This window comes from Cydia splendana, chromosome 6, assembly GCF_910591565.1.
Source record: "Cydia splendana chromosome 6, ilCydSple1.2, whole genome shotgun sequence".
Classification (NCBI taxonomy): domain Eukaryota; kingdom Metazoa; phylum Arthropoda; class Insecta; order Lepidoptera; family Tortricidae; genus Cydia; species Cydia splendana.
Genome location: NC_085965.1, coordinates 10,063,699 through 10,091,431, shown reverse-complemented (window position 1 = coordinate 10,091,431; position 27,733 = coordinate 10,063,699). Strand labels below are relative to the sequence as shown.

Below are 27,733 nucleotides of genomic sequence, written 5' to 3'. Positions count from 1 at the left end.
TTAGATAACAAAATGGCACACTACAGTGAAAAATGGATTGATATTGACATCTAACTATGTAACAAGCAAATGCTTTGCTTAAGACGGTAGAGTAAAGGTGGGATCAGACCGTTCACACGAATGAATGTTCACTTGAGTGAATGGTTCATTTTTCTTTCATTATATGTTCACACGGTGCTGGTGCTAAGATGTTTCACTTTTTATTTTCTTTCACTCGACGTCGAATGAAGTTGTGCGTCTTGGAATAATTTTTATTTGTGATCATTTAATAAAGATGTTAACAAACTAAAAGCAAAGAAAACGTCGACGGTGGTGAGTGCGAGCTCTGAATATGTACATTGGGGAAACTAGCCATTGAATATCCTGAATTGTATTGCAATCATTTGCGGATTTGTTTTAAACATATTTGGGGATGAATTTAAGTAATTTTGAAGAACTTCTACTATTAGTTGCATCAGCAGTGGCAGCATGGATCTATTTCTATTGCCTGTCAGCCTGACAACTATGCCCGTCACTTTCGCACTTACTCACTTGTGAGAACGTGACAGGCATGGTAACAGCCGACAAAAATGCGACCGTGCTACCACAGCAGTATACGTAAGTAACTAGCCGAATAAATCTTCATACTGTGATACCTTGCTACTGCCTATTGTTTTGGAACTCTGGAATATTTTTACAAAGTACCTACAAATAACATATCCTGCTTTTTCCAAGAAGTCTAGGTACTACTATTCACAGAATTCGAGAAAAATATGCAAAATCGGAATGAACATTCACTCTGTGTTCACACTGTTCATTTTTTGTTCCTTCGGAGTGCGAGTGAAAGATGCCGAATTATTTCACTAATGAATTCATTTTTCTCTTTTGGTTCAATGAAACACGAAAATGAACACAAAATGAACCGTCTGATCCCACCTTTAGACCATGATACTTAACACAATCATTGCCAATCAGGCAAACAAGACATCCGCGCCAGGCCACAACAATTTCGTCATATAAAGCTGTAGTACCACGATCCCGACTATCGGGTCGTCCGGCCTGGGAACGAAATCATAAAATACCCGATAGTCGGGTTTTCGGCACTGAATGTGTTAAGTCTGCAACGATTTTGATGGAACACGCAGTTTAAGTGTTATTTTAAACGTCATACTTCTATGAAATTATGACATATAAATAACACTTGCACTACGTATGCTATCAAAATCGTTGCAGACTTTTCTTGGTCTAACTCTAGTAGACGACCGCTTCTCCTCCCCATGCAAACGTAAGTCCCATTTTCCTCCCTTTGACATTATGAAAATAGATTTCTACACAATTTATTGTATATTAACCAATAGCTACGCCCCTTTTGTTTGGCTTTTTTACCCGACTACGGCAAAGCAACAGGAGGGTTTTTTTTAGATTTTTTGTTTATTAAAAGAGTTACGAGTGAAAAATAAATGTAAAAAATATTTTTAAAGGCTAAATCTTAAACGACGCAACCCCTTTCCGCCCGCTATAAATAAACATTTGTAGATTTCTAAAATTTTCGCCGCCATTGACTTGATATAAAGTCAGCAAATTACGTGCCCCACACGCCACAACTTGATATGTTAGGTATACGGGTTGTTTACGTGCTATTTGCGACATGGCATGGCGTGAATGATACTTTATTACTTCATCGACGTGGCGGCGAAAAGGTTAAATGAGTGTGAGAATGGCAAATGTTTTATCGACAGCGATGAACGACATAAAAACACTTGGAAGTATTAATAGGTACAAAATGATAATAAGTTAATATATTTCAAATCGACAAAATATAACTAGAAAAAAATCTAAGTTCGATTTCTAAAAAAATTTATAAAGAAAACTTTTATTTAGCTTTACATGTGTCTATAAATAAAAAAAAGTATGGAAGCATCACACTTGCTCTTTGCAAAATCTACGATCTACGCAAACCGAATACCTTGACACAGGTCACAAATGATTTGCTTCTTATTTGGGAACCTTTGCGCTCTAGCATCAATCTCTTCTTCGACCCAAATCATCAGACGATCCTTCAACATAAGAATGATATCCTGGCGCACCCTTCCTTCTTGGAAGAACTCTTTCAACACGTAAATGATACCATTGTCACTATCCGCACACGGCTCGCCCAAAGGCCTCTTATGTTTCATATAGTTGAAAACGAAATTGACGATCTGCATGACCAAATCCTCGTCAGGACTTAACAGCCTAAGCCGGGCTATATCATTCGGTAAGAGATTAGAAAGAATATTAAAGACTACAGTCATAAGATTCGCATATATATCCTGGCTTAAATCCTCGAGGAGTTTTGCAATATTTTGCGTCCCTGAAGCGCTGATGCGTACCAAATACGTACCAATGCGTAGGACTTCACCTGGATGTATGCCGACTAGAAGATTGTTGTTTTCTTCTTCTTGGTTATCAATATATCTTGAAGGCGTGATTGTTGTCGATAATTTTGTAGGAACATTTTGCGCTTGTAACGTGTCAGGGCCTAGGGAGTTGAACAATTGGCTTCTACCATTTGGATCCAGCATGCTAAGATCTGCTGGGTTAAACTTATGTTGGGCATTTAAGTTGACCTGTCCGTCAGCCGTCATGGAGATGCGGAGTTTGTGCGTGTTAATATCCTTGTTGATCTTTAGGACGGACGCGAAGTACTGGTCCTTGTCGGCGATGCTCTGGATGCCGCGTATCACTTCTGTGTTGCCTTGGATACTGCCCGCCACTCGGCGAGATTCGGCGCTCAGCTTGTCGAAGATTTTTCTGTAACACAAGTAAATAACAGTGTTTTGATGTACTAATGGGTATTTTATAGTATTCATAATGATAATGAATCAGTTTTAATAGGTTATCAAATGAGCCTACTCACCTAAATTTAGAAACCACTTTCTTACTTAATTTTTTTTACGGTAGACTATTTAGAGGAATCTCTATGAACAAATACCCGAATAGCTGAGATCACATTAGGACGCGGCTGACAGGGATCGATAACGGTATAAAAATCAAAATTTCACTCCGCCGTTGCAATATCTCTTGATATTTAAAATGGTATTTAGGTAAAAACAATGTGTTATCAGATTAGCTCCATAATAGTGTAAGTATCGGTTAATTTCAATGAAAAAAATACCGGTATGCCACTCCTGGGCTGAGTGCGTTTTTTCGCGACCTAGCTAGGCTGTTTGCTAAAATATGTACGCATTGGAAATGTTCATTCGCAAACTCAATAAAGTACCTTAAAATAAGGCGGCTAACACATCTTCGTAACGTTCCTGTAGAACATGAAGACATAAAAACAAACGATCCAAAATGAACTCTAATACCTCTACAAAAGAGTTTTTCTTACCTGTGTCTATTACTCCTGAGTGTAGCCCGATATTCGTTGATGGCCTTAGCCTGGGCGTCTTCTATGATGCTCTGCGCCGTCTTGTTGGACATGACGGCGTGGCGGACAATGCAAAATAAACGCTAATACCATCAAGAAAGAGTGCTTTGTTACCTGTGTCTATTACTCCTCAGTGTAGCCCGATATTCGTTGATGGCCTTAGCCTGGGCGTCTTCTATGATGCTCTGCGCCGTCTTGTTGGACATGACGGCGTGGCGGACAATGCAAAATAAACGCTAATACCATCAAGAAAGAGTGCTTTGTTACCTGTGTCTATTACTCCTCAGTGTAGCCCGATATTCGTTGATGGCCTTAGCCTGGGCGTCTTCTATGATGCTCTGCGCCGTCTTGTTGGCAATGACGGTGTGGTAAACAATGCAAAATAAACTCTAATACCATTAAGAAAGAGTGCTTTGTTACCTGTGTCTATTACTCCTCAGTGTAGCCCGATATTCGTTGATGGCCTTAGCCTGGGCGTCTTCTATGATGCTCTGCGCCGTCTTTTTGGCAATGACGGTGTGGTAAACAATGCAAAATAAACTCTAATACCATTAAGAAAGAGTGCTTTGTTACCTGTGTCTATTACTCCTGAGTGTAGCCCGGTATTCGTTGATGGCCTTAGCCTGGGCGTCTTCTATGATGCTCTGCGCCGTCTTGTTGGACATGACGGCGTGGCAGAAGAACAGAGTTGCTGCTGTGAACTGGAACAGTTCCAGTTTCGTCGGCTGCTCGCCGTGGCGGTACTGTTAGAAAGAATTATTAGTTTAGCATTTAATACAAAATATCGTGTATTAACTGATTACTTTAACCCTTTTCCAGGCATAGTGCAACTGACGAACACATAGGTACGCGCCAATAGAATTTCAACCTTAGGAGTCCGATTTAAAGTTCATATCCGATTGGACTTTCGGGAAAAGTGACTTGTCATTAAATTAATCATCAAAGCTGCATTAATTTTAATATATTTGAATTTTTTGGGTAAACAAAAAAGTAAAAAAAAAAAACAACTTGGTTTATGAAAAATCGATTTTTCTTTGCTAGGGAGTCTAGGGACACGAAATCAAGTGTTCTAAAAGTTGATTCACCCAAATGCGTTAAAGGAATATTGCGTGTGCCCCAGAGGACTTCCAACTAATAATTGACTCACTTTAAGTATGATGTGAACGAGACTGTTGACGACGCCTGCGCCGCCAGTCACCAGGTTAGCGTGACGAAGCACCTCGACAGACACCGCCAGAGCTTGTCCCGTCTGTAAACCAACAAAACGACATTAAAAAATCAATTTAAGGCCACAGTAGCAAACCGAGCACAACCTAGATTTGTAAAGAAAAATATCATAAGATGTGACATGCGACTAGATAAAGCGTCATTCAAAGAAACAAATAACCCCAAAACTTCACACAGACATATTAAATATGTTAAGAACGGGTCACTCACTTATTTTAAGTGGAAAAACGCTCGACATGGTTCACTCTTCATCAGGAGCTTGCATTGCGTTGGTACGACGGAGTGAAACATGCCGAGCGTTTTTCGACTTAAAATACGTGAGTGACCCGTTCTTAATATATTTAAACAAATAATCCCTCTAAAACCTCTGCGAAAACTAACGACTGGCTCACATGGCTTGCTATAATTACGGGGGAATATGCTAGACTCCCAAATCTCAGCTATGTCGACCCATAGCCGAGAACCCTGCAGAAAAATAACTAAGAGACTCGACGCCAAATAATTGGAAAAGGACAAGGGAAAGAATAAGGGTATTATTAGAAGGAGTATTATTATTAATTTTTACTTTTGTCATATTGGTCCCCGCAGCGGCCGAGCGCGCCAGCAGGTTAGAAGCGGCGCCAGCAGCCAGGCCCACGCTCGATCCAGCAATGTTCAGCCAGCTACCGCGGGCCTCTGCGTCCGTGGGACTAATCGACTATAAACAAACAAACAAACATAGGAATACTATCTCGCACACTTGGCTGATATTTGATTTCTCTCTCATTTCAAAGAAATTATACGCAAGGACGTGAACATCGTCAGGATAGCCCAGTCGGACATAATAAATTGCGTTTTGCGCCCCATCTATTAGAATACCACACCGATCATGCCTATAGCGCCGATGGAGGCTACGGTGCTCGCTGTATATACCGAGTGAGACACTGAAATAGTCTCTTTTGGTGAAAATACGAAGGGACGCTTATTATGTCAGGATGGCAGAGTCGGAAAAACAAAATTGCGTTACGCCATCTATTGGATATCCTATGACTTATCCTCTCATGCTTTTATGAAGACCCACCTGCTCATGTGAGCTCCGATCGTGCAGATGCAGCGACGACCTCACAAGCCCGTACAAGCAAGTAGTAACTGTGGCCACCGCGGCCCCGGCCAGTACAACCGGCGCCACAGGCGTGAACGCGGCCACACCGAGCACGCCTATAGCGCCGATGGAAGCTACGGTACTCGCTGTATCCACTGTACTGAGCACTTGCGCTTTGATGCCGAGGGTGGGGGACGGTGCTACTGTCAGTTTCACTGCGAATGTTCGATCGCCTCCCTGGAAAAGTAATTCATCTTAAAATTAACTAAATAGGACAAAATGTAGTCAGCTGCAGAGATATGACCCCCTGCATAGAAACTTCTTTTCAGAGGGATTGGATTCTCAAGCATAATTATGAGTGTAATACTTGAAATGCAGTAACTTTGGTTTCTGTGACTACTAAAAATAAGGTTTTTCATCCAACAGAAGAGGAAATCAGCCCAATTTATGGCAGCTAGGTTTTATGTTGTATCTTTATTGTCATTTTGCTACGTGCTTATTCTGGTAGACCACTGCCACACTCAGGGCCGTCTTAAACTATGCTGGGGCCCTTGGGCACATAAGAATTTGGGGCCCTTTTGGAAAGTAAAGAAAGCTAATCAAACTAACATTTTTCTAATATGATCTTCTATTGTAACAACCACGGCAGACTACCCACATCTTAAGTAATCATTTCTGATTGATTTCATTTTTATTAAATTTTGCGGGTACTGCAACATTGCAAGAATCAGGTATAAAACGCGGCCCTCCTACCCGGAGCAGTCAGTCGTCGCCATCGATTGAAACTGTAAACACTTAAAGTGAAGTTGTACTTAGAATAAATCGTATTATTTGAAGTGAGAATAAAGTCAAGTGCTATATTATGAAGTTGTTTTTGTGTTTATCCCTGTGGAGGTTTCATCTTCAGAAGCGGGATGATACGTAAGTACACGTCCACTGCTATTACTTATTGATTTAGTGAGATAACTGATAAACAACATGACCCTTATTTTGTAATATGAGATAATTAAATATACAAAACACTAATGAAATACGAAAGAAATATGGTACTGGTAACGTTATGTGGAAATTATGCAGAATATGTCAACACGCGGGTCTTGTGATAAATGAGTTGTTTATGGAGTATTAAAGGGGGCCTAAAAAAATTTCATATTTTTTTCACCACGGCGCATAGCTACCGAGATAAATGGATATTTACATTTTGTAACTAGATTTTGAGTTTTAATTTTGATCGTTATTGTCAAAATTGTGGAATGTAAATTGATGCTTACTATGCATACAAGGTATTAAGGGGGCTTGGATTTTCATTCGTTTTTCGCTACGACGCACCGTTTTTGAGATACATGAATGTTTATAATTTGAACTACTATTAAACATAATTAGGTACATACTTAACTTATATAATTTATTTTTGAGCTTATAAGGTATATTATATAAAGTCTAGAACTTGCTAACTATGTAAACAAACCGCCATATTGAAATTGTCTCTGAATGATGAATTTACTAGTGATGGGCAAGACTCCTACTTACTACTTTACTAATGTCAAACCATATCGAATAATAAAATACCTAAAGTAAAAAACAAGTAGTTACTTATTTTTAATTTGTTTAATCACGATCAGAAGACAAATTAGTACTTAAGAATGATGTATTGATGTATTTTATAACCGCGGCGGTAGGTACTGAGCGTGGGTTGGGTAGTGTGTAGCGGGTTTATATCACAAACTTTAGTCACAACACTACCCATCATAGACAAGTGTAGAATTTATAAGAAACAAAACCGTCATTCCAACAGGTCCTAATAACCTAACTTATGAACCCATTTTAAACTTTTAATTAAATATCCAAGATACAGTTATATATTTATGTATTTTACGGAACGGACCGTTTCAATAGTGTATATGTGTATGGTTTCAATGGTATTTGATGAGGTGGTGTGAAAATTCAAAGAGAAACAGTGTAAGCGTCAGGACCCCTGGACCACTTGAGATATTTGATGTTTAGATAATATCAAAATACACTACCTTTTTGCTACTATTTGGTACCTAACTTCAAATAATTAGTACCTCGATTGACAGCGAAAACCCGAAGAACTAAAGTGGCCATACATTCTGACGTCAGGATGTCTGGACCATTTTTTTTACATGGTTTGTGACAACACAACTACATGACATGTTAGTAAATATTTACTACCTTTTTAGTACCTCAACATATATTTTATTTTTATTTTTTTGGCGACCCAGAAAAAAGATACACTTAAAAAAAGAAATGTTATAATACTCATAATTTTATAGTCCCTGGTGCAGAGTTGGGCAAAAATTAACTTGAATAAGAATAAGAATAAAAACAGAAATTTTATTCTTATTCAAATCGATTTGAATTAGAATTATTCTTGCACTAGTTATTTTAGAATAAAATTAAGGTGAATAAATCATGTGACTCTTATTTTAAATGCGGAATAAAAAACAGAATAATTATTCTAGAAGTGGGCCTATTCTAACTAAGGTTTTATTCAATTAAAATGTTATTTAGAATTAAGTTAATTTTTGTAGTACAATCGGTTATATTTTATAAGTTGATTTTCACCCTTCTATTTAAAAGTCGGATTGATTTGATATTTGTTACTATAGTTTAGGTATAGTACACATTGAAGAGTTCCGCTATCTAGTTCTATCATCCGATCAGGGTGCTTAGCCAACATACCAAACGTTGACCCTCCGTAGAGTTGCGCATAGTGTCTCTCTATCACTCTTACATATTAGTGCGATAGAGAGACAGATAGCGTTTCGTTGTCGTAGCGCAAACGTTTGGCATGTTGGCTACGCTCCCAATGTGCCTAGCCAAGATGCAAATTTTTGTTTTTATTCTTATAACCAAATCATTAGGTAAATTAAGCTGTTCTGGGGGCCTAGCCAATATGCCAATCGCTTGGGCTCCAACAACGAAGCGCTTTCTGTCTCTATCACTCTTACATATTAGTGCGATACAGAGACAGAGATAGCGTTTCGTTGTCGTAGCGCAAACGATTGGCATATTGGCTACGCACCCAAGGTGCCTAGCCTAGATGACAATTTTTGTTTTTAATTTAATAACCAAATCATTGAGTAAATTTAGCTGTTCTGGGGGCCTAGCCAAGATGCCAATCGCTTGTGCTCCGACAACGCAGGACTTTCTGTCTCTATCACTCTTACATATTAGTGCGATAGAGAGACAGAGATACCGTTTCGTTCTCGTAGCGCAAACGATTGGCATATTGGCTACGCACCCAAGGTGCCTAGCCAAGATGTCAATTTTTGTTTTTAATTTGATAACCAAATCTTTGGGTACAATTTAGCTGTTCAGGGGGCCTAGCCAATATGCCAATCGCTTGCGCTTCAACAACGAAGCACTTTCTGTCTCTATCACTCTTACATATTAGGGGCTGTCCATAAATTACGTCATCGATTTTTGACGATTTTCGACCCCCCCCCCCCTAAAATCATCCAAAAATCTTATGCTTCGAATGACCCCGTTTCCTCCTACGTCATGCTACCATCATCCGATGTCCAGAACCCCCCTCCGCCCCTAATTTGAAATGACGTAATTTATGAATTGCCCCTTAGTGCGATAGAGAGACAAAGATAATAGCGTTTCGTTGTCGCAGCGCAAACGTTTGGCATGTTGGATATTACGCTCCAAATGTGCCTAGCCAAGATGACAATTTTTGTTTTTAATTTAATAACCAAATCTTTGGTTACAATTTAGCTGTTCTGGGGGCCTAGCCATTATGCCAATCGTTTGCGCTCCGACAACGAAGCGCTCTCTCTGTCTCTCTATCGCACTAATAAATAAGCGCTTTGTTGTTGGAGCGCAAGCGATTGGCATGTTGGCTAGGCCCCCAGAACAGCTAAATTTACCTAATGATTTATTTGTTTATTAAAATAAAAACAAAAATTAGCATCTTGGCTAGGCACATTGGGAGCGTAGCCAACACGCCAAACGTTTGCGCTACGACAACGAAACGCTATTTCTGTCTCTCTATCGCACTAATATGAAAGAGTGATAGAGACAGAAAGCGCTTCGTTGTTGGAGCGCAAGCGATTGGCATGTTGGCTAGGCCCCCAGAACAGCTAAATTTACCTAATGATTTGGTTATAAAAATAAAACAAAAATTGGCGTCTTGGCTAGCCACATTGGGAGCGTAGCCAACACGCCAAAGGTTTGCGCTACGACAACGAAACGCTATCTCTATCGCACTAATATGAAAGAGTGATAGAGACAGAAAGCGCTTCGTTGTTGGAGCGCAAGTGATTGGCATGTTGGCTAGGCCCCCAGAACAGCTAAATTTACCTAATGATTCGGTTATTAAAATAAAAACAAAAATTGGCATCTTGGCTAGGCACATTGGGAGCGTAGCCAACATGCCAAACGTTCGCGCTACGACAACGAAACGCTATCTTTGTCTCTCTATCGCACTAATATGTAAGAGTGATAGAGAAAGAAAGCGCTTCGTTGTTGGAGCCCAAGCGATTGGCATGTTGGCTAGGCCCCCAGAACAGCTTAATTTACCTAATGATTTGGTTATAAAAATAAAAACAAAAATTGGCATCTTGGCTAGGCAGATTGGGAGCGTAGCCAACACGCCAAACGTTTGCGCTACGACAACGAAACGCTATATTTGTCTCTCTATCGCACTAATATGTAAGAGTGATAGAGACAGAAAGCGCTTTGTTGTTGGAGCGCAAGCGATTGGCATGTTGGCTAGGCCCCCAGAACAGCTAAATTTACCTAATGATTCGGTTATTAAAATAAAAACAAAAATTGGCATCTTGGCTAGGCACCTTGGGTTAGTAGCCAATATGCCAATCGTTTGCGCTACGTCAACGGAACGCTACCTCCGTCTCTCTATCGCACTAATATGTAAGAGTAATAGAGACAAAGCGCTTAGACCAGCTAAATTGAACGTAATGATTTGGTTAGTAAATTAAAAATAATACGGTTACTGAAACTATGCGTTATGCGACAGTCAATTTGTAAGATTTTATTGGCTACAAATATAATGACCACCAAAAAATACTTTGGTACCCTAAATAAAAAAATCATGCTTACCAAAAAAAAATAGTGAACACCAAAAAAATAAGGCCTAAAAATACAAAAGTACCACCACTTTAATTACGACTGCACTTCAAATTGTATTCAAATACCAAATATATTGAATGATCACCAAAAATCATTAATGATCACCAAATCTTGAAGACCAAATTAATGCGATATTTTCACATAAATAAACCACTATGATTACCAAAAAATTTATACATATTACCAAATAAAGTAAACTGATGCCAAAATTACTAGCCCCTCCCGCTCAACCCCCCGTAGCCCGCACCGCATACCTACCTAACCTAATCTACTTTTCTAGTAGCATTTCGTTATGCTACTAGAAAAGTAAGTTAAACTGCTATCAGTTAAGTAGGTTAGGTTAGGTTAGCACTGCGACCCTTACAGAAACGAAATGGTACTAGAAAAGTAGGTTAGGTTAAGTTTCAACTGCTACCCATACAGATACGAAACGCTACTAGAAAAGTGGGTTAGGTTAGGTTTGAACTGCGACCCTTACAGAAAAGAAATGCTACTAGAAAAGTGGGTTAGGTTAGGTTTGAACTGCGACCCATACAGAAACGAAATGCTACTAGAAAAGTGGGTTAGGTTAGGTTTGAACTGCGACCCTTGCAGAAACGAAATGGTACTAGAAAAGTAGGTTAGGTTAAGTTTCAACTGCTACCCATACAGATACGAAACGCTACTAGAAAAGTGGGTTAGGTTAGGTTTGAACTGCGACCCTTACAGAAAAGAAATGCTACTAGAAAAGTGGGTTAGGTTAGGTTTGAACTGCGACCCATACAGAAACGAAATGCTACTAGAAAAGTGGGTTAGGTTAGGTTTGAACTGCGACCCTTGCAGAAAAGAAATGCTACTAGAAAAGTGGGTTAGGTTAGGTTTGAACTGCGACCCTTACAGAAACAAAATGCTACTAGAAAAGTGGGTTAGGTTAGGTTAGAACTGCGACTGTTACAGAAATAAAATGCTACTAGAAAAAGGTGACGAAGTGGATTAATTAATTTAATAATTATAAGTTATGCGGATGACATGGTGTTGCTGAGCCCATCGGTTGGAGGATTGAACATACTAATAAACATGTGCGAATCGTACGCTCGTGACCATAACTTAAAGTATAATGCGCTTAAAAGCGAATATATGGTTTTTAAAGCCGGAACCAAGAGTCCATCGTATGTCCCTCCTATACTTCTTGATGGCCAGGAACTAAATAGAGTGAGCTCATTTAAATACCTTGGGCATTTGGTTACCGAAGATCTGCGCGATGATGCAGACATCGAGAGGGAACGCAGAGCTTTAGCGATGAGAGCAAACATGATAGCGCGCAGGTTCAGCCGATGTACAGCCCAAGTAAAGATAACCTTATTTAAAGCGTACTGTACATCGCTGTACACCTGTAGCCTATGGACAAGATACACTCAGCGATCGTTAAACGCTCTGCGAGTCCAGTATAATGACGCTTTCAGGGTCCTGCTGCGGCTGCCGCGGCACTGTAGCGCGTCCGGAATGTTTGCGGACGCGTGCGTGGACGGTTTCCACGCCACGCTCCGCAAGCGTTGCGCCGCGATGCTAAGCAGGGTGCGTGACAGCCGCCACAGCCTCCTGGCTATAGTGGGTAACAGGTGGGACAGTGGCTTGCTAAAGCACTGGTCCTCCCTACATGTTAGTTTTAATAATTGTAAATTTAATTTAATCTAATGTTATTTATGAATGTTAATAGTAATTTCAAATTTAAATTGTATTTTAATTATGTGTAAGTTGTTTGTTAATTTTAATATTTTATCTTTAATTTAATTGTAATTTTAATTTTATCTCATTTAAAATATGGACTGTCAACTGTCTGAAATAAATTATTTTTATTTTATTTTATTTATTTTATTTATTTACATTAAAATGGAGTTCTAATTTTGGCGGTCATTTTCTATTTTTGGGTTTACAATGATTATTTTGGTGTCATTTTCTTTAATAGGATAGCAAGATGTAAAAATTTGGTTATCATTTCACATTAAAATGGGGATTGAAATTTGGTAATCATTGACTATTTTTGGGTTAATAATGATTATTTTGGTGTCATTTCCTTTAAAAGGATAGTAAAATGTAATAAAATTGGTAATCATTTCACATTAAAATGGTGTTATAATTTTGGTGATCATTCATGATTTTAGGGTGGTAAAATAGATTTTTTTGGTATTAAATTTTACTAAATCTGGTGATCAGTTAAATAGCAGCCGATTTTATTCCATAAAATAGGTATAAATTAGACAAGAGACTAACTACTATTACATCTACCTAACTATACGTAATTAGTACCTATACGGTACCCGGACTACATTTTTATTCGTGGAATATTATTTCGATTAAAAATCATGATTATATTTATTTGATTAAGAATAAGTTATTCTCATTCAATTTTTTCTCATACGAATTATTCCCGACCAAAATTATTTGAATATTTTTGACGGGAATAAAATCGAGATGATTTTATTCCTACGAATTCTTATTCAAATAATGATTTTATTCTTGAATGCCCAACACTGCCCTGGTGTTCACTTAATTATACGGCAAATGATGATGATGGAATTTCCTTTTGCAGAGTTGCTCCTTTTAACTCACAGACTGATTTGGGAAGGGGAGCCAATCGAATTTTTGATGCAAAATTTCGACTTAAAGGGGGGTGCCCCCCAAAATTAATAAAAAAAGAAAGTATGTGTCAAGTTGCTATGTGGTCAAGTTTGGTGTCATTTTCGTGTAACACAAGAATGCTAAATTCGTTTCTGATATTTAATTTATACGGTTTCATACAGGGTGTCCCTAGCCATTGGACAAAGCCGAAATGTACATATGCATTAGGGTATTTAGAACCAGTATACAAAGTATCATAATAATCGGTGTAGCGGTTACGAAGAAATTAACAAATTATGTTTTTTTTACTTTGGAGCAACCTGTATGTGTTAGTAGATCCTGAGGTAATAAATAGTATGAAATCTTCTTCGACCATTTTGATTATCTTTTTTATTTATGACATTAATAAGATTCTGACTTTTGACAAATGTCATGCCGCCCATTGCCCATTGCCGCACATTTTCAAAAAAATTGTCAAAAGCACTGCCAAAGATGTTATGTTTCTTTTTGTTGTCGATTATTGGAAATACCTTTTGTTTGATAATTTATCTTTTTATCTTTTGATCTAATTTAAAAAATATTACCGTTAGAGCATTTCTTAGAAGTAACCCTACGTGGGATTTCAGGGTTTCTCCAATGGCTATATCCTGTATAAATAATTAAAAAAAATAATACAAATAAAAATTTGGTATTTTTATTTTTTTCGAATAAACCTGAAAAATAAAAGCCTATATGCACACAAAAATAAAAATTTCATGAAAAAGCCCAGTAAGGCTATTTTTTTATAACGAGGAATTACTATTCCTCGTTATAAAAAGTATACATATGGCATATTTATGTTACATTAATGTGAACAAAAAAAATAAATATTTGGCAATGACGAGCATAAGCAATGTTAAAGAGTGTTTACAAATATATAGGTAGTAAAATCTTTAAAATACGAAATAATGTAATTATTAGTCTATTTCCCTTTTTTTTCTTTTGATTAACTCGATAATGACTTCAAACTTAATGCAGAAACCTAAACAGATGCTTTCATAAATTTATGATTGTATGGGACAAATCATCCACACCGCACCAAAAATCAAGGTGGCTCCCGTTTCTAAAATGATCGAAGGGTTCTAAGGACTCACTATGCTAAAGGGTATCTCATCATTATGAAACGCCGTAATTCTTATAGCTGTAACTCATCTTTGTATACTATTCAGTGAGCTGGTAGTCCAAAGTAAGTCTGCATTTCATTTTTTTTTCTCTACATTTTTATAAATAAATATGCCATGTGTATACTTTTTATAACGAGAAATAGTAGAGCTTTTTCATGCAATTTTTATTTTATGTGTATATATAAAAATTAGAAAAAATTAGGCATTTATTCGGAAAAAAATAAAATGGCAAATTTTTATTTTTATTATTTTTATGAAACCGTATAAATTAAATATCAGAAATGAATTTAGCATCCTTGATTTACCCGAAAATGATACGAAACTTGAGCACATAGCAAAACTTATTTTTTTACAAATTTCGGGGGGCACCCCCTTAAGTCAAAATTTTGCATGAAAAATTTGGTTGGCTCCCCTTCCTAAATCAATCTGTTAGTCAAAAGGAGCAACTCTGCAAAAGGAAATTCCATCATCATCAATTGCCGTAAATCGCACTTTTTTGTCGTGAACGCCACGGACTATACTTAAATATAAATATAAACTAAATAATAATGACGAACAAAAAATAATTAAACTAATAACTAAAAATACTAAACTAAAACTACCGAAAAAATAAAAAAACCTACAAATAAAAGGACTATTAATCTTATAAATATCAAGTGACAAGTATAAGTATGTAAACCGCGTTAAAATCACGCCAAGAAATGTGGTTTTTATTATTAAATCATGTACAAACAACAACACTTAACTGTATATTGTTGAACCTTATTACAAAGACATAAGGTCCACCGATGTACAGTTACCAGTGTGGGCGATGGTACTTACTTTCAATTCTAGTTAATAAAATGATTCTTTTTATTTAAGTGTATGATTTTATAGCCACAATCATAAGTATATTATGTATACTTACCCCAAAAACAAAAGCTATACATAGCAAAAAAAACCTAAAATAAAATTTCTTTTTTGAACATACTTTTTTTCTGGAATACCAAAAAGGATGGAAAAAAATATATGTTGAGGTACTAAAAAGGTAGTAAATATTTACTAGCATGTCATGTAGTTGTGTTGTCTCAAACCATGTAAAAAAAATGGTCCAGACATCCTGACGTCAGAATGTATGGCCACTTTAGTTCTTCGGGTTTTCGCTGTCAATCGAGGTACTAATTATTTGAAGTTAGGTACCAAATAGTAGCAAAAAGGTAGTGTATTTTGATATTATCTAAACATCAAATATCTCAAGTGGTCCAGGGGTCCTGACGCTTACGAAACAGTGATAAAACAAAGTTACGTTGTTTGTTTACATAGTTAGCAAGTTCTATTGAAATAGACTTTAGTATATATAACACCGAATATTTTTACGTTTCATGCCGAGTTGTTGGAAAATATGGCTGACGATGTCTCATGATGATCAACGGCGCTTGCGAACACCAGAAGTCTCCGCCTTCGCGAAAGGGAATGTAGCTGGAATTGCCGCGGCAGTGAATAGGAATCTAGAGCGAAGCAGAGTTCTGTTGTAATGGTCACGCACCACTGGACATCAGGTCATGTACACCTATTGTTAATTTATGAAAAAAAAAGTGATGAATGATTTGATATGGTAATAGGTGATGGTTGCCGTAAATTGCTTTAAAACTGAAACTTCATCTCAATCATCGACATATAGCACATATACCATAAGTATAAGAATATTTTGCCAGAAGTTGAAGATGAGTTAAAGAGAAAAAGTAAATCTGTTGAACTGATAGAAAACTATTACCTATTGTGTAGTTGGTCGAGCAAATATTATCAGAAAAAAAGGGCGGTAAATTTGAAAAATCGCGGGTTAGCAACACTACGTTTGAATTGTTCGAAAATCGCGTGTCATTTATATCTTATCTGTGGAACTGTTTTGTTATTCAAGGCCCCAACGTTGTCTGTTCTCTTTGACGGCGCAGCAACTAGTATCATTTCTCTCTCCTCGCTCTTTTAAAAATGCCGTTTGTCAAAAAAGGAACAACCATACTGTTGACAAGATGGACTTCAAATCAAGGTGTTACCGTTTTAGGTGGTGTCAAGTTGTGTATATGTGCGTAAAAACGTATATGTGTGCTCTTTTAGGGATGTGAAAAGCCGATTTTAATCATGTTATATATCGATAAACGCTGCACAGCGGAACGAAATAGCGATTACATATTGAAGTTTCAATATCTTCGTTCAACATAAACATAATGGAAATGCTAATGGATAATGAATATATTATAATATAATAAAATAAATCAATTATTGCGGAACACATATTTTAGTAGGTATTTATGTTTTTAATTAAATATCTGAACTTTCCCTTCGTTCCCTGCTGCGGCGTGACGATAAAATTGTGATCTGATTACCACAATAAAGAATAAAAGCGTTTTTGTTCATTTTAGGTAATCGTCAAACCTTTGAAGTAAAATTAAAATTGCAAGAAATGTCGATAGTTTATCGATATGACTTTATCGACATAGCTACAGCTACAGCAAGGTGGATTCACATTGTTAATAGTACACTAAACAAAAGTGGTAACAGTGACAGCACGCTTAGACTTCGTCTTTAAGTATATTATATCTATGGTTACATTTCATCGTTGTTCGATGTACATTACTGCTTTTTGTTCGTTTCGTAGGGATACCATACTTTAGTTGCGTTACATTGCTACTAAAATATCCAGCTTGACAGACTATAGGTCATAGGTATGTACCAATCATGAGAAAATGTTCGTAAATGAATCAATACGATAAAATAGAGTAACGCGTATAGATTTCATCTTATGTATCTTACGGAATAATAGTTAGGACGATGAAGTCGATTGTTGGCGATAAAAAAAAATGGACAATTGGGTACTTTCCTGTACTTAAAATAAATTATTTAACACCGTGAACGGAATAACTAAAGCACCAGATCATTATTAGAAAAACATAGATAGCAGTTATTTTTAAACACAATTTCTATTTAATATCGGATGGAAGTATAAAAAGTAGGTGAGTTGACTGTGACGTCACTACACACGTGTTCATATAAATTCATAGATTTAATATATAGAGATCCCGTCTCAGCGAGCTGTCACTGTTGCCACTTTTGTTTAGTGTACGATTAACAATGAGGCCCACCTTGCTGTAGCCATGTCGATAAAGTCATATCGATAAACTATCGACATTTCTTGCAATTTTAATTTTACTTCAAAGGTTTAACGATACCTAAAATGAACAAAAACGCTTTTATTCTTTATTGTGGTTATCAGATCACAATTTTATCGTCACGCCCCAGCAGGGAACCAAGGGAAAGTTCAGATATTTAATTAAAATACATAAATACCTACTAAAATATGTGTTCCGCAATAATTGAATTATTTTATTACATTATAATATATTCATTATCCATTAGCATTTCAATTATGTTCATGTTTAACGAAGATATTGAAGCTTCAATTAATCGCTATTTCGTTCCGCTGTGTAGCGTTTATCGATATATAACATGATTAAAATCGACTTTTCACATCCCTAAAAAAGCACACATATACGCTTTTATTCACACATACACAGCCTGGGCGCATCAAAAAAGGCAACACTTGATTTGAAGTCCATCTTGTCAACAGTATGGTTGTCCTTTTTTGACAAACGGCATTTTTAAAAGAGCGAGGAGAGAGAAATGATACTAGTTGCTGCGCCGTGAAAGAGAACAGAAAACGTTGGGCCCTTGTATAAAATCCATATTAGCAAATCGTTTTGACAGTTCTAAAAAAAGAAGCTGATTTGACTAGTAGGAAAGTATCCAATACTTAGCTCATTAACGATACATTTCCTGTGAATTAATTGATTTGTTGATTTAAAGACGTACTGATTTATTTATTGATTGAAGACTTGAAGTATCGAATATCGAGTATCTATTGAATTATCGGGCCGTTGAATTATCGGATTGTTGGATGGTTGAGTTATTCAATTGGTGAGTTATTTAATTGATGAGTTATTCACTTGTTGAGTTATTCACTTGTTGAGTTATTCACTTGTTGAGTTATTCACTTGTTGAGTTATTCCCTTATTGATTTATCGAATTATTGAGTTATCGAGTTATTGAGTTATCGAATTATTGACTGTTCGAATTGTTGAGTCATTGAATTATTGCATTATTTTAATCATTGAATTATTGAATTGTTGAATCATTGAGTTTATTATTGAGTTAATGTAGCAGCATTACAATTAAATGATTTTAATATGATGACTTTGATATAAGAGATAATGAAGATTGCTGTATTAGTTTCAGATTGACATTTTACGAGCACTCTATATCGAATTGACGGCATGGTTGAACGTGTTTGTACTTACGAGAACTGGATTGGTTGTAAACTACTAGAACAGGATCGCCACAATTAAACCGAGATCGAGGAGAATTGATGGGCCAATTGGAATCAGAATGCCGTAGGACAACTGCTAGAGGAACGGCGACTGGTACAAAAGATCAAGAAGTATGATGCTGAGTCAACCAAATTATGCGTGTATGAACGATGGGATTTCATTAGCAGCAGAGATTGATGTCTAATATCAGTAGCATTAAAGATGGCTATTGATATTTGAATCTGATTTAGCATTAGAGATGACTAAATTGAAGAATATCAGTAGCATTAGAGATGACTATTGATATCTGAATATGATTATTGATGACTAAATTAAAGAATATCAGTGGCATTAGAGATGACTGTTGATATTTAAATATGATTAGCAATTAGAGATGACTACTGAGGGTGACATTCCATTTCTGACCGCAGCTGCACTACTAGTGCGAACGCCGGTGCGGTCGGCCGGTCACCGTGTCGGCGTTATTGTCAATTTCCATAGTAAAATGAATGGTAGTGCTGCTGTCGTTGGAAATGGACTGTCACCTTAATGATTAAATTGTAGCTGGTGATGATTATTTGTGTTCAAGCTGAATAATATCTTGTACATTAGAGATGACTATTAATGTAACGTTTCCAGCCATTCGAGATGACGACTAGAGATTAAATACATACGTAATGAGATTATTGCTAATTTATATTGTTAATAAATACGAAAACGAAGGGACTCGTTTCGGAAAGGACGGCCGACTGTAACAACCACGGCAGACTACCCACATCTTAAGTAATAATTTCTGATTGATTTCATTTTTATTAAATTTTGCGGGTACTGCAACATTGCAAGAATCAGGTATAAAACGCGGCCCTCCTACCCGGAGCAGTCAGTCGTCGCAATCGATTGAAACTGTAAACACTTAAAGTGAAGTTGAAGTTAGAATAAATCGTATTATTCGAAGTGAGAATAAAGTCAAGTGCTATATTATGAAGTTGTTTTTGTGTTTATCCCTGTGGAGGTTTCACTATTTATTATGGGTAATCAAATATACTGTTACTGTATGTCCTTGATACCCTGAGGATGGGGGCCCTGGGCACAGGCCCCGTGTGCCCTTATGGTAAAGAGGGTACTGACCACACTAAGTTTGTACGGGCTTTGCCTCCTTGGTAATGACAATGTATGGCAGCGCCATACTTCACGTAAAAGTGGGCGGACGACTTAGCGTGGACTGACTCTAGGTACCCCTACTAAAAACTTACCTCAATAATAGTCCCATCATATTCTCCATTTTCAGGAACTATTAGGACACATTTAGGTTGCGTGTTGTTGAGCAAATAAGACTCCCAGTCCTGGTACACTCGAGCATCCTCGTCGATAAATACTTTACAGGATTTGGCTAAAAAATAAATAAATATATAATAATGAAAACATACAGTTCGCACACTCAAGGATGACTTATGCTAGACCGGGCCGCGGCCGGGCAGAAGCTTCCGGCGCTTCGTTTTCTATGGAAAGCCAAGTGATCACCGATTAGCCGTCATAGAAAATGACATGTCGAACGGCTCGGCCCGGGCACGGCCCGGTCTAGCGTGAGTCATCCCTAATTCCTAGGAAGCGAAATTAACCCCTATTTACCCCCCACGTACCCCTTGGGTTCAGTTGCGCGAAGGATTTTTATTAAATTAAAATACACTGCCACTACAATAACCTTTCATGTGGTACACTCATTTTCCTGGTCAAAATCAACCACAATTTTACTGCCTAGCATTGCCCTACGAACTTAAACAATGTTTTGACATTTAGTTAAAAGATACTAATATGACAATAAATCTAAAACATATTAATGTTTTGCAGTTATAGCCGGTCAAACAAGTTTGTCAGTAGAAAAAGTCGCGAAATTCAAATTTTCTATGGGACGAAAACCCTTCGCGTCTATTTTTTTTTTTAAATATGCCGCTTTTTAGGATTCCGTACCTCAAAAGGAAAAAAACGGAACCCTTATAGGATCACTCGTGCGTCTGTCTGTCCGTCTGTCACAGCCTATTTGCTCCGAAACTACTGGACCAATTAAGTTGAAATTTGGTACACATATGTAAGTCTGTGACCCAAAGACGGACATGTAACGTCTAGAAATGAATTTTTAACATAGGGGCTACTTTTGGGGGGTAAATAAGAAAATTAAAAAACAAAGTTTAGCAAACTATATCGTGTTATATATCAAACGAAAGGGCTCATTGTGAGAATCTCAAGCTTATTTTTTTTATAATTTTAGGATAAATAGTTTAGAAGTTATTCAATAAAGTAGACAAAAAATGACCAATCCCCCCCCTCTATCTCCGAAACTACTGGGTCTAAAATTTTGAAAAAAATACACAAAATAGTTCTTTACCGAAAGATGACAGGAAAACCTATTAGAAATCTACAGTCAAGTGTGAGACGGATTTAGGAACAAATTGCGTTTAGATAATTTTAGGGACGAAGCAGCAATGGTTTAAGTGAAAAGTGGTGTAGACAGCTATTGCGAAGGCCCTAGGCGAAGTCCGAACCGTCCTGAAGAAGTGCGCCTTTAGGTTCAAGCGTGAGTCCGATTGAAGACAAAAAATGTCGACTAGCCTGTATCTGGCACACAGCCGCAATGGTACTTGTACTTTTGATTGATTAGGTACTTGTACTTGTACGACATTGTGTTATTCTCCCACACTGCACCCCAATCTACAGACAATGCTACAAGACCTTAGCACGGCAAGTCTTGAAGTCGGACTCGAAATGAACAGGACGAAAACCCAGTTAATGACCAATGGCGCGAAACGTGGGGTCACGGTAGATGGGCAGGATATACAATATGTTGACGAATACACCTATCTGGGCCAGATAGCATCCTTCGATAACAGGCAGTCCAAAGAAATCGATCGACGCATCGAAAACGCCTGGAAGAGCTTCTGGTCCATGAAGGCGTTAATGAAGGGCAACCTCCCACTAGCACTAAAACGCAAACTCGTCGACATGTGTATTCTGCCTATCCTAACCTACGGTGCCCAAACTTAGTCATTAACAGAAGCCCAAAAGTCCCGACTCAAGATTTGCCAGCGAGCAATGGAGCGCAGTATACTCGGAGTCCGTAGAATCGATCGGGTAAGGAACACAGAGCTGCGCTCCAAAACTGGAATCGCAGATGTGGGTGTGAAGGCCGCCAAGCTCAAGTGGGATTGGGCGGGACATATCTGTCGGATGCACCTGGACAGATGGGCCAAAATAGCGACCGAATGGGCACCACAGATCACCCGAGGCAGAGGCAGACCAAAAATGAGATGGCGAAACGACCTGGACTCATTCTGTGGCGACTGGCGGGAGCATGCACAAAGCCGTGACGAGTGGCGAAAGACAGGGGAGGCCTTTGCCCAGCAGTGGGACACAATATAGGCATTAAAAAAAAAAAAAGGTACTTGTACTATTGTTTTAGCGCTAGCATCTGGGAGACCGAGCTTTGCTCGGAAAACATAAAAACTCAAAGATGCAAGTTTTCCCGGAGATAAGACCCAGCTAGATCGATTTTTCGCCCCCGAAAACTCCCATATAGCAAATATAATCGAAATCGTTAGAGCCGTTTCCGAGATTCCGAAATATAAATATAAATAAATATATAAAATAAATAAATAAATAAATATTGGGGACATCTTACACAGATCGACCTAACCCCAAACTAAGCATAGCTTGTACTATGGGTACTAGGCGACGATATAAACATAACTTATATAGATAAATACATACTTATACATATACATAGAAAACACCCATGACTCAGGAACAAATATCTGTGTTCATCAGACAAATAAATGCCCTTACCGGGATTCGAACCCAGGACCATGCACAGAATTGCCCGTTTAAAAATATAAGATATGTTTATCTCTTTTCGACCTTCGCTTTTAAAACACTTGCGGAAGTTTTGGGAAACGCGAACCCGCCGGACGCTCCGAGCTTTCAGCTCTACGCGGAGCTCGGCCTTCAGTCTTCGCATTTGGACACTTGTACTATTGTTCGCCATTTAATATTCCTATCCAAGCTACTTTGCATAGTTGCAGAGATATAAGCCATCGCGCCATAACACTTCATGTTACATCTGGTTTTTGAACTGACCCATTCAGGTATTTCAAAGTTTCACTCACGTTACAGCAGGTACAAAAAAAATTGCTATAAATTGTGTGATGTACGGAACCCTTGAAACGCGAGTACGACTCGCACTTGACCAATTTTTTCTACTGACGGAAATGACTTGACAGACTATATTGCCTATATTGGGTTTGATTTACTATTAAAAAACTCAAAATTGATAGGGAGTGAAAAGTTATTAAATATATTTAATAAAAACACATACCACCAACAGTTTGTGGAATACATTTCCTTACTCTAAACACAGCTGTGCACCATATTTCACTGTCGGTCTTCTGATGCAGATCTAACCAGTGGTTAGATGGTGTAATCTGGTAGAACTTGACTGGTTTCGGTCTGGCACATACTATTAGAAGTACTGATATCATTATATCTTCATCATTTTGACTGTATTTGCCTGAAAAAAGGAAATATCTATTGTACATATTGTAAAGATATCTAAAATAGCGAGCATAGGTAGTTGTCATAATGTTCCAGTGTGATATGGTAGCCTACATTCGACGTCAATAGCCGGGTCCACACAGAGCGAGCATATGCACACAGAGCAGGCTATTTTGACGTCGGCTGTAGGCTACCATATCACATTTTTCATATAACCTTGGCTCACTGTGTCACAAGTATCATTATAATCAATCAACATCATAACACATTTATTATCTCTGGCAACAATGTTATCATTATCACTCTGGTGTAAATCCGCACGGCGTTCCGGTGTGTAAGTAAGTAATATAGAGATATCTTGCTCGCACACTGGCTTGTCGATACGGATCCAATGTAAAGGCCGCCTTAAAACAATGTACAGTGAGCTGCAAATTTTATGGACACATTATGAATGGGATTTTTTGCAGCTGGGTGTATGAGTATATGTAATATGAACCTTAATACAAAGTACATTACTTATAGACTTCATTTCTAAAATAATTCATGACAATGAAAATAATTAAAACTATGTTAATTTTTAAACAAGCAGATACGTTTGCGAGCGATATTGCAAATTTTATATTAATGAATAATAATTACATATATTAAGGTTCTGGTGGGCTTCCGTAGCTCAATTGGTTAAGAGCAACGCACGGATTGAGGGGGTTGCGGGGTCAGGCGTGGCTCACTCCGCGATTTCGTCGCTTTGCTACAGGTAGCTAAAAGTACATCCGTTCCACACCAATTTATGGTGGCTAGCCATAAGTCGCGCGTGGCGCTGTTGCCACCTAGCGGCCATATCTGTCCTGATCGTAACAGACGCGTTTTGTTAGAGAGTGAGTCTTCTGTACCTAGTATGTACTATTATTTATTCTGTGGCGGGGTCAAGTCCTGCCGGTGTAACTTTTTCCATTTTTTCCTTTAATATAAAATGTACATATAACTATGTTGTTAATGAAGTTATCTATCACTGGCTACTAAATAATCAATTTAGATAGGCTTGTATATAATATGTACGTATATCCTGTTAGGTTTTAGTCTTGTCTTATCTAATCTGGATTGTTGGAAATTAATATAAGTGATTTCTACTTAAAAGGTACACTAGACTGAAATGAAGTCTAATATGCCTAAATGGATCATCTTAAGAGTCACACGCACCCGCCACCAAAAAGCCACTTCCATACAATCGAAGTTACACTCTCATGTTACAACAATATATAACTATATCTAGTACTAATTGTTATACAAAGAAAATAGAGTGAGTTGAAAATTTAGTATGTGAAATCTCTATTGTATGGTGGCGGCAGCTAGGTTCGCGCGAGTCTTAGGGCCAGTTGCACCAACCACAGTTAACAGACTGATCAACATCACGCAGCAGAGATCTAGGAAATATAATAAAATTTTGCAAACACTTTAACGGTGACAGACGGCTTGGTGCAACCGACCCTTAATCGCACATATGACATATATCATTTATACAAGACGTCTTAGCATTTCAATATGTTTGTGTATTTTGACATGTTAATATGATTGGGATGGTCATATTAAATTCTAGTTAATTCACTTGCATAGCATCATTGCATCACTTATGTTTAACACATCAAGGGAAAAGATACTTGTACAAGACAAAGTGAATGTGCTGGCATGATAAGATGGATATTTTGACAGTTCTAATGTTATTTAGCCTTTGCCCAGCAGGCTACACTCCTGTAGCCTCTAGCCGCTCAGAGACCTATAAAAAGGTCTCCCATTCCATTCTAATTTGAATTTTTAATTTGACAAATCAAAATTGTATTTGTTCTGGCAAGTTTTGACATCTGGGCGGCTAGAGGATAGGCTAATAAATATATATATATATTTAGCATGTATAATAACTAGGTTTATATTTATATACATACTTTGTTCACACACCTTCTCGTAGACCCTCATGACCTGTTCCTTTTGCCGGAGTGTATAGCCCTCGAGATGGATATCGCCTTCATTCCTCACTTCACTGAGCTCGCCTTCTGTGCTTGGACTACCAAATAAGGCAAATGCCATGTTTTGGAGCAAATAGTTTCTATTGTGCAGTTCATATCTGTAAAAGGGTGCATTGTTTTAGTAAATAATGAAAATAAACTAGTAAGTAAATATTTAATAATTTTTTTAATGAGTTTTTGAATTGTCAAAGGTTTGCATAGATGGCGCCATCATAACTTTCCCCTTTTTCTATGAGATTTGGCTTAAAGGGCTGGCATCCAGGTCATAAAATTCCAGTAAAAAAAAATTTTGACACAATGCTAGGGATTGACAGGGCAAGCTATGCTGGCGTCATCTGCTAAATACTTCGAACGACCAACACCATTTAGCAATAACACAAAATGAACATACATGTTTTGTTTACAATTCTTTGGTGCCTTTACAAATAACTTGTAGGTTTTTAATACTAAGTAAGTTTTTCCAATAAACCAAAACAAACATAATTTGGTACTAATACAATTACCCTCAAGGCAAAAGGTGGATTACCATAACCATATTTAATAACCATGTTTATTACCTAAATAGATCCACATGAAAATCTTTTGACCTAGACTTTGGACTTCGGATTTTTGCGAGCTATTGTCCACGAGACTAAAGAAAGGCAAATAATATAAGGCATTATTTATTATTAGGGATATTAGCCCTTTGACCTGTTTTGTATACCACTCCATAGTAAACCTAATTGGAATGCAAGATGGTTAACATTAACAGTATCCATGCACGTCTCTGGACATCTTTGGCGGTCAAAAGGTTAACAACATGTACTTACTTCACCCAGTCACAATCTGGCAGATTCTCAAAGTATTCTTGCTGTATTTGAACCGGTGAAAGCGGCTCAGGGGCAGCCTCAGTCGCCGTTTCGATTCCGAACGGAGCATTCTCATGGGCCTCGAATATCACGTCGATTTGCGCAGTGGAATATTCTACTTCCATGTCTCCCATGTTCACTCAGTATGAACAAGAATAAGTACACCGATAAAACTACAACCTTATCAGTTTGGCAGAAGGAAAGGACTAGACAGAACAAGGGTACTAAAGAATTAATTATTCCTTATTGATCAAACAAAAACAATATCTTTAATAATATGATGCAATTCAAATGCAAAGAAATAATGGTGATTGAGAACAGGATAGCTTACTGAGATTTCTTCATGTAAAACAAAGATCACAGAGATGCTTATGAATCACCGATGTTGTCAAAAGTGTTCTATTTCCACTTTCGATCTGTCAATTCTGTCATTAGATGTGCTTCAACTCAATCCATAGCACGTAGCAGCTGTAGGGCTACCGCCAATACCGAAAATCGTCAATTGCGGGCATTTTTCTCTGTCACTCTAATTACGCCTTCATTGGAGTAAAAGAGTAAGATCCCCGCAATTTGCGAATTTCGGTTTTCGCGGTAGCCCCTCAAACTCCGTGTATCGTGGGCTGTTCTCACAAGCGTTAAAAAAGCGCCGGCGCTGCTGTCAGTTGGCTGTCAAGTGTTAAATTTTGGTATCAATCGACATGGCCGTGCTGAGAAGCGTTCGAATGCATAAAGTATATCCTCAGTATATCGTACCATTCGTAATAAATAACGTCGTTCGTAGTAAATAATTCGTAATAAATAATGTGGAAGATCGATCCCGAATTGCTAATTCAAGAAGTCTAGTCTCGACCATTACTCTATGTTAAATCTTTACCGGAATACGGAAATAAACTACTTAAAAATGGACCGTGTTTTTATTACTAAACGTTCAAAAGACAGGGAGTACGGCTGACAAGTGATTTTTAAGAGTTCATATGAACACAAATATTAGAAACGGTAAAAAAGCGCCAACGTCGGGTTATAACGCGACGCTTTTAAAGCTCCCGTGCTTCGAGCAACACCGGCTTCCGACACATCGGAAGGGAGGGGCCCAAGCGATATCTCACCGTACAAATCTTTCTGCCATTTTTCGCGGGGGGAAAGGTGTACACAGTCGCACTTCACACACACTTACATACAAAATCCAATCTGTAATGACGACACAAATACATAGAAAATGACACACGTCAAAGACAAATCTTGCAAACCTCGATCTCTTTTTGTGTACGGACGAGTGACAAGTGTCACAACACGCACACTAACACATTTTCGTTGAAGTATGTTATTGTATTCTGAGAGATGAGAAGTCGGATTTGTCGCTCGACCGATCCGCAATTTGTACTGAGCGAGCAAAATCGATAAATCCAA

General features: G+C 37.7%; 1 protein-coding gene across 1 annotated transcript; it reads right to left on the bottom strand.

The window, feature by feature from the left end:
* Positions 1-1,850: 1,850 nt before the first annotated feature.
* LOC134791376 (uncharacterized) lies at positions 1,851-26,615 on the bottom strand. Its single transcript, XM_063762386.1, has 9 exons — positions 26,288-26,615; positions 25,398-25,576; positions 23,285-23,476; positions 20,172-20,308; positions 5,679-5,936; positions 5,184-5,315; positions 4,539-4,640; positions 3,965-4,134; positions 1,851-2,772 (listed from the first exon to the last, which is right to left on the bottom strand). Exons 1-9 carry the CDS (start codon positions 26,458-26,460, stop codon positions 1,929-1,931), a joined length of 2,187 nt encoding a protein of 728 aa, XP_063618456.1. The 5' UTR covers positions 26,461-26,615; the 3' UTR covers positions 1,851-1,928.
* Between the last annotated feature and the right edge of the window lie 1,118 nt (positions 26,616-27,733).

What these genes read in the sequence shown, in the direction of transcription:
- LOC134791376 (XM_063762386.1), bottom strand. Translation starts at nt 26,460, where the DNA reads ATGGGAGACATGGAAGTAGAATATTCCACTGCGCAAATCGACGTGATA. An exon ending in TCGTTCACATCATACTTAAA is followed by an intron (nt 4,135 to 4,538) that starts GTGAGTCAATTA and finishes TCTTTCTAACAG; the next exon opens with TACCGCCACGGCGAGCAGCC. An exon ending in CTCAGGAGTAATAGACACAG is followed by an intron (nt 2,773 to 3,964) that starts GTAACAAAGCAC and finishes CTTGTGTTACAG; the next exon opens with AAAAATCTTCGACAAGCTGA.